The sequence below is a fragment of the Oryctolagus cuniculus genome, chromosome 2 (assembly GCF_964237555.1).
Source record: "Oryctolagus cuniculus chromosome 2, mOryCun1.1, whole genome shotgun sequence".
In the NCBI taxonomy this organism is placed as follows: domain Eukaryota; kingdom Metazoa; phylum Chordata; class Mammalia; order Lagomorpha; family Leporidae; genus Oryctolagus; species Oryctolagus cuniculus.
This window is the reverse complement of record NC_091433.1, coordinates 44750971-44762991: the sequence shown is the minus strand read 5'-3', so window position 1 is coordinate 44762991 and position 12021 is coordinate 44750971. Positions and strand designations below refer to the sequence as shown.

Genomic DNA, 12021 nt, shown 5'->3' with positions numbered 1-12021 from the left:
GCCGGCCAGCCAAAACAATCTTAAATAGAAAAAGTTACAGGAGCCAACACTGTGGCATAGCCGGTAAAGCCACTGCCTGCAATGCCAGCATCCCATATGGGCACCAATTCGTGACCTGCCTGCTCCACTTTGATCCAGCTCCCTGCTAATGCACCTGGAAAGCAGTGGAAGATGGTCCAAGTCCCTGGGCCCCTGCACCTACATGGAGACCCAGAGGAGGCTCCTGGACCCTGGTTTCAGCCTGGCCCAGCCCCAGCCATTGTGGCTATCCAGGGAGTGAATCAACAGATCTCGATCTTGATCTCTCTTTCTGTATGTGTGTGTGTATGTGTGTGTATGTGTGTATGTGTGCGTATGTGTGTGTGTATGTGTGTGTGCCCGTATGTGCGCGTATGTGTGTGTGTGTATGCCTCCCTCTGTGTAACTCTGCCTTTCAAACAAATAAATCTTTAAAAAAAAAAAAAAATGTTGGAGGACTTACACTCCCCATTTTCAAAACTTACTACAAAGCTACAATAACAAAAGAATATGGCACGAAGTATAGAAAGATAAAAATATAGACCAATAGAACACAATACATAGATCAATGCAATAGAACTCAGAGCCCAGATATACATTATTAAGCCTATGGCTAACTGATAGCTGACAAGGATGCCAAGACAATTGTTTGGGGGAAAAACATTTTAACAAATGGTGCAGGGACAACCAGGATATCCATGTACAAAAGAATGAAGCTGCATCCCTACTACCCACCACATTCAAAAATAAATGCCAGGGCTTTGTGCCCCAGCAGGCTAATCTTTTACTCACAACACTCACATTCCATGAGTGCTGGTTTGGGCCTCTATCTGATTCAAGTTCCTATTAATGCATCTTGGGAGGCAGTAGATGAAGGTTCAAGTGTTTGAGTCCCTGCTACCCACATGGGAGACCCAGATGGAGTTGCAGGCTCCTGCTCCAGCCTTGGTCATTGCAGGCATTTGGGGAATGAACTAACAGATGAAGATCAGTCAATCTCTCTGCCACTCTGTTTCAAGCAGATGAAAATAACATTTAAAATAATTAATGCCAAGTGGAGCAATTGTTTCTAACAACAAAAACAAAAGGATTTGAATAATGATCTCTCCAAACGTATACAAATAACCAAAATGGAGATAAAAGGTGCTCAAATTTATCCTTCAGAGAAATGTGAATCACAACAATGAGATTCTACCGACTTATACTCCCTAGGATGGCAATAATAAAACAGAGAAATAAACAAGTATTGGAAAAATCACATATTGCAAATGGGAATGTAAAACAGTACAGTTCCTCAAAGTTGGAATGCCTGTACCCCACATCGGAGTGCCTGGGTTCAAGTCTGGCTCCACTCCCAATTCAAACTTCCTGCTAACCTGTACCTTGGTGGCAGCAGATGACTCAATTGTCTCTTCCACCCACATGAGAAACCTGGTTTTTGCCTGACCCAGCCCAGGATGTTGCAGGCATCTGGGGACTGAATCAGTGGATGGGAGTTCTTGGTCTCGCTTCACCTCTCAATTAAGTAAACTTTTAAAATAGCCAATTTTTCAAAAGTTAGCGTTACTATATCACCCAGCAATTTCACTATGTATATGCATACCCATGCAAAATGAAAATATTGTCCAAAATCTTCCACATCGATGTTCATAACAGCCACAAAGTGGAAGCAAGTCAAATGCCCATCAACTGCTGAACAGATGAACACGTGTGGCTCATCCACATAACTGAATATTATTCAGCTATAAGTAGGATAAGGTATTGATGCATACTGCAACATGGATAAACCCTGATTATGTAAAGTGAAGGAAGCCTGACAGAAAAGCCTACAGATTATATGATTCCATTTAGAAGAAACACCCACTAAGCAAATCCATAGAGACCCAAAGTAGATTAGCAGTTGCCAAGACCTGAGGCAGGAGGGAAGAGTGTGGCTGCTGCAGGTACAGGGTGTATCTCTGGAGTGACGACAGTGTTCTGGAATTGGACAGCAGTGGTGGCTGCAATCCCTGTTAAAAGCCACTGAATGGGTACATTTTTGTATATGAATTACATCTAAAAAAGAAAAGAAAAAATGTGGAAGGAATAATCCTGCTACCTTCAATAACTGTGAAATACACTCAAAGAGTCCCTCAACTACCTTTCCAAACACTGCCTGGAAAATCCCAGCTCACCCCAGCTCTTCTCACTTCCTAGTACCTCACAATCTACCTCAGCAAGCATACTAAGCCCTCCGGGTCTTCCCATTGTGTACGGGTCTTCCCATTATGTACGTATCCTCTTCCATGTCTCCAAGCCTCCCTCTCCAACAGGCCTCAAACATTCCCCAGACTTTGGAGGAGAAAAGGCAGAAGGTCTGGAGGCCTGACCCTAGGCCTCGAGACACACTCTTCACCCTTCCCTTCCACACACAGCTGCCTTAAGGGACGCTCACGGAGACACACTGACCCTACACACCTTCTTCATCCCTGGCCACTACTAACACCCCTACACGAATGGACTCATTTCACTGAAACAGCTCTGAAAGTGACCACGGACTCGCATGGTGCCGACTGCCTGGGCCCTGTCAGCACTAGCCGTGCTGGCCACTGCTGTGACAGCTGACTGACTGCTGCCCTTCATTCTTGGACACATTCTTCCTCCCAGGGCTTACCAAACATTGCCCGACTCTCCTTCTCCCTCCTTGGCCTCTGCGACTGCCTCCTTCACACACTGCTTAATTCCAAGCTCTATCTTCGGCCTGTGGGAATGATTCCTAAATCTCTAGGCATCTTGAGGCCCTTTGTTTCAGATGCCTATGCAAAACAGCCTTCTGGGCTCCATTCAGACATCTCAAACTCAACAGCTCTGCCGAGCTCCTTCCAGCCACGCGCTGGGTCTTGTTCATACTTGCAGGCGCAGTACAAGGCACGTGATGAGCACCGACTGAAGACTGCTGAGCATGCAGTAGAACTCCCCTTCTCCCAGACTTCCACCCCAAAACCTGCTCTGATCTCAGTTAATGACACCAGCACTTGTATCATCATCTAACTCAGAAACTGCAGATGACTGTCTGAGCTCAGTATTCCTCAAATGCAACACCAAACCACCGAGTTTGTGGGGCATCCATGTGGACTCTCCACGCCACCCCACGGGATGATGCAGAGACCAGGAGAGCTGCTCCTGCTGCTTGTCATGTCATCCTCAAGTCCCGCCCCTTCTTCTCACCTATCCCTTGTTAGATTTCCTTTCAACTCTTCTTCATGGATTTGAAACACAGGTAGACACACAGACAGATCTCCCATTCATTGGTTTGCTCCTCAGTTTGCTCCTCAGATGCCCACAACAGCCAGGACTGAGACAGGCTAAAGTCAGGAGGCAAAAATTCAATCCCAGTCTCCCCTTGGGTGGCCTTGCCTCCCAGGGTGCACATTAGCAGGAAGCTGGAATGAGGAGCAGAGCTGGGACTGGAACCCAGCAGTGCAGATATGGGATGCAAATGTCCCAAGCAGTGGCTTAACTGCTGCACCAAATACCTGCTCAACCACCCTCGTGTCTTCAATTCATAATTCACTGTTACTGTGTCATCTGTTCTTATAAAGTCACACCTGTGCATCTCATTACCAACAAAACTCCAAGTTCCCTTGGTCAAAGATCATGACAAGCTTCTAGTTATTCTGAAAATCTAAAATGCAAACCCTGAAAGTTATGTACTGTAATGTCAAGATTGCAAGACGCCTTTGAGAACCACCATGTCCAACACAGCAGTAAAAGCACACAGGTCATTCAGGTTCCAGGTTCAGCCTGGCTGTGTCATTCTGGGACCATAACCTTTCTTAGATGCCACTCAATGGAAATTTTCAACTACCTTTCAAAGTTGAATCTGAAGAATAAGATAATGTATACAAAGCACTGAACTCTGTAGCACACAGCACAAAGCTCTCAAAAAATGATTTTTTTCTTTAGTCAACACTATCAAACTGAATGGACAAATGAGTGGCATTTTGCAAAGGCACCTCCGACCTCTTAGAGTGAAAGCTCAGCACAGCTGGGCTATGGAGCTGCGTTCAGGGCCGAGTTTCACAGACTTCCCCACTGCCAGAGCACACTGCTCATCTTCGCCAAGCCTTTCTCAAGAGCCCACTCTGCCGAAGACAAGGAAATTGAATCACCAAGCATGGAGACCAATAAATCCACGTCCACTCAATTTCTCTTTAAGTAATAGCTTTGTCCGTGGCTTCTCCCATCTTCAAAACTTAAAAAATGGAGAAGTCACACACTAGTCATCAGCTTCTGGAGCTGAGAGGGCAAGTTACTATCGATTCAACAGAACTGTATTTGGTATTATGAACGTGCACCTCTGGCCCTCCGTGTATGAATCTCAACTTCAGCCTCTGGGTTGGCAACAGAAACAAAACAGCACTGTAGCACATGTGTGTCACTGCCCCAGCATATCACGCAGAAGCTGGTGAAACAAGTATCTTCTGTCTTACCAAATACTGTCAGAAATGTCCATCCTCCCTCACCCAGAGCTCCACATCGGTCAGTGATTTCTGAGAAGGCTGGAGAATCCCCGAGAGCCCCAGGGCACCTCGCCCTCCCAGCCCCTTCACTTCCTAAGGATCACTGCTTTCCACTGGCGGCCAGGTTTGCAAGCTTCCTCCCCAGTGCTGTTCCACCTTGAACTTCCTTCACTGCTGATTACTTGACTCCGACCAGCCTCCTCCGGCTTCTTGGCAGCATTGTCACTGTAAGCTTGAATTCTTGCCCAGCTCTGCCTGGAATCTGTCACCCACCTAGGTTTCCAATCCTGTTCAGAGACCTGCCCATCTGTCCTTTGTGTGTGTCAGGCCTACACAGAGCGCCACACGGAGCTGCCCTAAGCCCAGACTCCAGGCCCAGCTATCGGCGAGGGTGCCCTGCAATGCGCCTGACCTTTCTCCTGCCATCTTCTCTTGTCAATCTCACAGAATATCCCTTTCTGGCAGGCCAATCCTGTGCTGTTGCCTAAACTTGCCTTGCTTGTTCCTTATCTCCATGTCTTTGCTCTCAGGCCATACTTCTTCCTCATAGAAGCAGTGTTCTCCCCTCCCCTCCCAACACCCATTCTTTCAAATCAGAAGATGCCTTCCCGGAGTCCTGCCTAGTCCCCAGGCCTCTAGGTATCTCTGGCTCTGAATTCCTGTACTTCCGGTCACTCCACTGGCACCTCGTAACCAGCAGTTTGCTGTGCTTGTTTACCTCTCCATCTTATCTCCACACGAAGCTCATTTCCTCATGGCATGAGCCCTACAGTACACTTAGAAAACCTGAACAAATACCAGGGGACAGCAGAAGGTTTTCAGGAAATAAAAACCTCCCAATAATCGTTTTCATGATTCTGTATACATTTTCACAGAGTAATAATCATACTAGCAGAGTCAACCACCGTCACACGTTCAGTTTCACAATCGGCTTTTTCCACTAACACAGCAAAGTCGTCTTTGGTGTTACATGATTTTGATAGTCATCCTTTTTAATGGCTATATAATAGTCCCTCCTACACTGCCATACACTGCCCATGATTTACTGACTCAGACACTATTGCATAAGTCTTTGTGTCTTTCACTGCATCAAGTATGATAAAATGCAGACTAAACTATTGAGAAATGCCTGCCAAAATAAATGTATGGCCTGTACTTCCTAATAAATGACATGACCTATTCACCATCTCTTGCTAATCCAACTTCTGGTGTAATTTTCTGGTTCCATCCCTTTAGGCCAGATAGGTAACAAAGGTATTTTCCTACTTTTATACAGATTACTTACTCTGTAAATTAATAATAGACTTAAATGCGGGAATTCCCTTGAGGAAAGACAATAAAATCTCCTATTGATGATAAGCTGGATGGCTGGAAGGCATTCCATAAAAATGCTCACTTACCTAATAAATATTTTCTAAACCACCTAAAGTTATAGAACAAACTCCTGAAAAGGAGAGTGTCACTGATCTGACTATTAGCATCAATGATGCTTGTAAAACTTGCAGCTCAATTAATGATGACATGGGTTAATAATGCATGAGAAGCGCGTTCTGTCCCGGACACAACACACAGCTGCCCCAGTGATAGGAAAAGGCAAACAGCATCTGCAAATACAACTTCCAAGATCTCATGACAAAGGAGGTTTTTACTCCTCTAGCTGTTTAGCTTATCATTTCAGATGAAGACAAAAATAAAGGTTGTAATATTACAAGCATGTGAAACTACACACACATGTCAGCAAACTGGGATGGAAATTAGAAAAGCTGTGAGGATGGAAGGATGTAGGAGGATTTTTTCCTTTTATTTTCTGCTTTGATAGTATGTCAAAATGTATAACTAGAAAAATATTCCTGAAAAACTAGCCATTATAATTTTTTTAAAGATTTACTTATTTGAAAGGCACAGTTAGAGAGAGGCAGATGCAGAGAAAGAGGGGTCTTCCAACTGCTGATTCACTCCCCAGATGGCCAGAGCTGCGCTGATCCAAAGTCAGGAGCTTCTGCCGGGTCTCCCATGTGGGTGCAGAGGCCCGAGGACTTGGGCCATCTTCTACTGCTTTCCCAGGCCACAGCAGAGAGCTGTATCTGGAGAGAAGCAGCTGGGGCCGGTGCCACGGCTTACTAGGCTAATCCTCCACCTGTGGCCCCGGCACCCCGGGTTCTGGTCCTGGTTGGGGCACAGGATTCTGTCCTGGTTGCTCCTCTTCCAGTCCAGCTCTCTGCTGTGGCCCAGGAGTGCAGTGGAGGATGGCCCAAGCGCTTGGACCCTGCACCCGCATGGGAGACCAGGAGGAAGCACCCGACTCCTGGCTTCGGATCAGTGCGGTGCGCTGGCCGCAGCGCACCAGCCATGGCGGCCATTGCAGGGAGAACCAACGGAAAAAGGAAAACCTTTCTCTCTCTCTCTCTCTCTGTCACTGTCTAACTCTGCCTGAAGAAAGAGAGAGAGAGAGAAAAGCAGGTGGGACTGGAACCAGCATCCATATAGAATGCCAGTCTTGCAGGCAGCAGCTTTACCTACTATGCCACAGCACCAGCCCCCAATATAACCCTTATAATTAAATTCAATATTATTGAATTTGGGCTAACAATTAATGCTCAAATAACTAAGTTTCCCAAGCACAAGTACAGTTTAACAAAAAGGCTGAAGCACTCTTACTGTCATGATAAATAGTAAATAGCAAGCCAATCAACCAGCATAAAACCCAGACCTAAATTCAATCAGACACAGAATGCCATGAAAAACTTAGGAATACACCAGAGGTTGCTGGGAAATGTCAGACTTTCCTCAAAAGATGGATAATGCGGTTCCAAACACTAGAATCTACACAGCAAAACTATATACATCACAGTAACATGCTCAGAACCCCCCTCATCTGTGAAGAGTCATTCCCAAGGTTGCTTCCTGCATTTACAGGCTATGGTATGGTAGCAACAATTAGGCCCAAAATTCATTATGTGCCATAATTATATGCTACTACTTACTATATTAATTTCCCCAGAAGTAATAACTGTCCAAAGTACTTGATCTTGTCAAAATTCCCAGAAAGGTAAGTGGTTCTGTTTCAGGTTTTTGGTACAAACTCTACAGACTAACTGAAAAGTCACTGGCTCCAGAAGGTCACTACTCTGTCTCCCATAACAACACCTACACCGACATCAACACCACTTCACGACCAACCAGAAAAGCCCATTTCAATTATGCACAGAAACAATTATGTTAACCACAGAAAGAAGAAATCCTGTGCGTGTCAGGGTGTGTGAGGCCCAGGTGAGGGCCACCAAGAACACGGAGGCGCAATTTACCACAAACGATGTACTTCTACTTACAGAAGAATGAAGTCACACGTGAACACGGATTTTAAGCTGACTTCAACCCAAGCCACGGCTACTATCCACTCCCCAGCTGCAATTATTCTCTGCACACCTCTGAGAGGCTAAGGACTGTTAGCCTCTTATCAGCGGCAACTGACAAGTGCGGTAATTTCCCTCCAAAAATGAAACTGATGGGGAAAACGAGAGGGGAAGGGGAAGGGCTCTAAAGTCTGGGATCCAGCTCTTTGTGTGCTGGTTGGTTAGCGCTGCCTCTTTTTAGCACTGACATTTCCAAGATTTTTTGTGAAAAGAAAATTCTAAGAATGTGCTGAAACTATCCTTTCAGAATCAATTCCCAGATATGTTGTTTGTCATCCGCTGGGTTTTTTTTTTTTTTTTTTTTTTTTTTCTTAAATCACTGAACTGAAGAAATCTGAAGTGAACAAAGATACCTGCTTCGGGTAAAACCTGAAGCTTCCGAAAACTTCCAGGGATCCATTTAAATGACTTCATTTTGTCAAGAGTGTGGAGCAGTGAGGCAGAAGCCGAAGACTCCAATCTTACCTAGCTGACGACTTAAAGTAATTAAGTACTTAGGAAAAAACTCCCCTGACGGCCTTCAGCAACTGTAGCAGGAACAGGTGGACAAACCTAAGACAGGAGACAGCGCCAAGAAAGAAACCAGCTTCCCCAAGTCAGCCCAGCTACGCATTTGTCAACTTGCACAGCTCAATATACACACACCAGAGCAAAGAAAAGGAAAACCTGTCGCTTCTACATAAAATTAACACTTGATTTTGAACAGAGAAGTTGCAAAACAAAAAGACAGCTTGGAAAATGACTCGGATACCTACAACCGATTCCGATGCACTGCAAAGTCGCCTCCTGGGCCTACACCAGGGATTCCCAATAACACGACCTTGAAGGGAAAGTGCCTTCTAATGCATTATCTCAGAGTAACTCGCCCCGTCCCGCTCTAGCCAAGTATCCAAACCAAGACCCAGCCCACCTCCTCGCCACTCCATTTGACTTAAATGTCCTCCGCTTATCTGCTTTCTCTACCCTCCCTAAAGACTTAAGAGAATGTCTGAGAGATACAATTTCACAAGAATCTTGGCACCTAAACTATTTATTGTTGCGAGATGACGAATACGACTTCAAGCAAAAAAAGTTTCTCAACAGTCCGTGCCAAAAAGGCATCCTTTTACACCTGAGCCTCATCAAAGCGCAGTATTTACTTCCCAACTCTTTAAGACCGTCCAGGTTAAAGCAATACAAAGTGGAAAAAAAGAAGAAAAAACACAAGGCGGAGGAAGATTGCACTCGAGTGCCTCCTCCGGAGCGGTCAGCCCCACTCCCTGCCATTTTCCCTGCGGCGGGACACAGAAGTGCGGGGCCGTGCTTGGGGCGACTCGGGCGGAGATGCGGGGTCCTGGGGCAGGCACGAGAGGGGCCGGGGCCGCGGTGACAGCTGGCGAGGGACCTGGCGAGGGACCAGCCGAGGGAGAGGGGACGGGGAAACCGGGCGGGAGCAGAGTAGAAACGAGGAAGCGCGTCGGGGGCGCCCTCCCGGGAGGGCAGGGAGGCGACGAGGGCTAAAGGGCGCCAGGCGGGGCGGAGCGGGGCGGCCGGCGGAAGGGGCAGCGGGGAGCGTGGCGGCCCAGGAGTGGGGCCCCGCGGCCCCCCGGGACCGGCCGGCCGGGGGGCGCAGGCGCGACGCCTCGGGGCGCCCCGCCGCCGACTCCAGGGGCGGGGCCGGACGGACCCCCCACGGCGGCCGAGGGACCAGAGCGCCAGGCACCTGCCACCTCCGCCGCGCGGCCCGGCGGGCTACGCTCTCACCTCGTCGGTTCATGGGCCGGACCCGCACCGCCACTTTCACTTTGGAGTCTCCCATTCTGCTGCGGCCACCGAACCTCTCGCTCGGCTTCCGTCTGCCGCGGCCACCGGGCAACTCTTCGGGGCTGACCCGGCGGGAGGGGGCCGCGGGCGGAGGGGCGTGGACGGGGGGCGGGGCCTGGGCCCGGGGCGGGGCAGACGCGAGGTTGGGGCGCACCGCGCTGCCTGACGGGATTTGTAGTCGCTGAGGGCCGGCGTGGGCGGAGCGGCGGCCGAGGGGCTCCGGCGGGAAAGCTCCCGGCGTGCGTCGCTCCCTGGAACTTGGAGTCGGCGGTCGGGGCTTTTGAAAATGCCTTTTTTCTACAACTTTCTTACTCTCGCGATTAGTATAGAGACGTAACTGTGGAGGGATCGAACTTGCTTGGGTGGCATTGGGGACCCTGCTACCGCTCATGCTTGTTTTCTGCCAACCGAGCTTAGTGGTTGAGCCCTTGGCTCAAGTGATTTCCTCTGCTGGATTACCCTCCCGGCCTTGTGTCCTGAACTTGTCCTTCAAGACAAGTTAAAAGTCACTTCCGGGGCAGGCATTTGGCGGAGCGGGTCAGACGACCACAGTTCATAATGCAGTCCCTGGGTTCTGGTGTTGCTCGGCTCCCAGTTCCAGCTTCCTGCTAACGTGCACCCCGGAGGCAGCTGCCACAACCAGGGAGACCCAGCTCCTAGTCCTGGCTCCTCCAGGCCTTGGCCCGACCCAACCCGGGGCTGTGACAGGCATTTGAGGAGCGAAGCAGTGCATAAAAGTTAATCTGTGCCGTTGAGTACAATGAAAATAAGTAACTTTTAAATGACAGTGCAGAATGCAGAACTATTTCACGGGTGAATAAACATAGAAAGCTGTCACATCTTGTACTTCTACCAACCATAGTGTTGAAATACTTCTAATGCAAGCGGTGTTGTCCAAAAAGTTTTAAAATGCCTTTGAAAGTAAGGGAGTTCTGGCACTTGCAGCATCATGGATGAAGCATTGAAGACCTTATGTTACGTGAAATAAGCAAGGCACAAAAGAACAAATGTTTTCACTAAGTGAGGGTCCATAGGGTAGTCAGCATCACACAGGTGAGTAGTCTAAGGGGCTGGCGCGAGGGCAGAGGGGGAATTAGTGTTTAACGGCTACAGTTGTGTGGAGTGGGTATTTTGCCTGGTGGTTGGCGCACCCACATCCCCTAAGTTCCAGTCGTGGCCCCGGCTTTTGCTGATGTGCACCCAGTAGGCAGAGCATGCCGACTTAAATGCTTGGGCCCTGCTGCCCATGTGGGAGACCTAGACTGGGTCCCTGGTTCCTGGCACACAGCATTGGCCTTTTCCAGTCCCAGCTGTTGCAGCCATTTGGGGAGTGGGCCAGAGGCTAGCAGATTGGTCTCACTCTCTGCTCTCATGCGAATAATTTTTTTTTATTTTAACTATATTGATCTTTAACCCCATAAAATTTGTTTTTAAACTGCATGTCCTGGCTGGCGCCGCGGCTCAATAGGCTAATCCTCTGCCTGCGGCACAGGCACACCGGGTTCTAGTCCCAATCGGGGCGCCGGATTCTGTCCCGGTTGCCCCTCTTCCAGGCCAGCTCTCTGCTATGGCCCGGGAAGGCAGTGGAAGATGGCCCAGGTCCTTGGGCCCTGCACCCCATGGGAGACCAGGAGAAGCACCTGGCTCTTGGCTTTGGATCAGCGCGGTGCGCCGGCTGCAGCGCGCCGGCCACGGCGGCCATTGGAAGGTGAACCAACGGCAAAAAGGAAGACCTTTCTGTCTCTCTCTCACTGTCCACTCTGCCTGTCAAAAAAATAAATAAATAAAAATAAACTGCATGTCCTGATGCTAGCTTAAATACAGCTTTTTAAACAGAAGCAAAGCAAGCAAAAACAGGATGATGTTGTGTCTAAGGAAACACTGTACTTAAATTTAACCTAGAACATGAGAGGAAAAAGCCCCTAAGAGGCTGGGGGAAGGGAGGAATTTACTAGGAAAGAGGTGAGGACTTTCTCTAAAGTTCCAAAATCATTCAAATTGTTCTGGAAACATCTGATTGGAAGAAAATTACAGTAGCTGCCCTAGAGACAGCCGGGAAAACCCCTATGGGCTCCTCTCCCTTTGACCTCTGGTCTTTGACTTCTCTCTCTCCCTGGACGTCTGCAGCACAGGGAAAGACAAGATTCCCGGAGAAGGGAGCCCAAGTCTAGACTTTATCTTCTCCTGGGAAACCTTCCTGTGACAGGTGAGAACGAAAGGGCTGAAATGCGAGTTAGAACCTGCAGACCTGGAAGGCTTCCCCACAAGTGAAAAGGGAGAAGTGC

The 12021-nt window shown here is 48.4% G+C and overlaps 1 protein-coding gene across 2 annotated transcripts in view; it reads right to left on the bottom strand.

The window, feature by feature from the left end:
* Window positions 1-9838, bottom strand: part of KIF13B (kinesin family member 13B) — a 216976-nt gene extending 207138 nt beyond the window's left edge. Inside the window, exon 1 of one of the 2 annotated variants that reach the window (XM_051842522.2) lies at window positions 9677-9838. In XM_051842522.2, the coding sequence (XP_051698482.2) occupies window positions 9677-9731 (55 nt within the window). In that variant the 5' untranslated portion in view covers window positions 9732-9838. The remainder of the gene's footprint in view (window positions 1-9676) is intronic. The other variant, XM_051842523.2, reaches the window with a different exon arrangement.
* Window positions 9839-12021: the final 2183 nt, after the last annotated feature.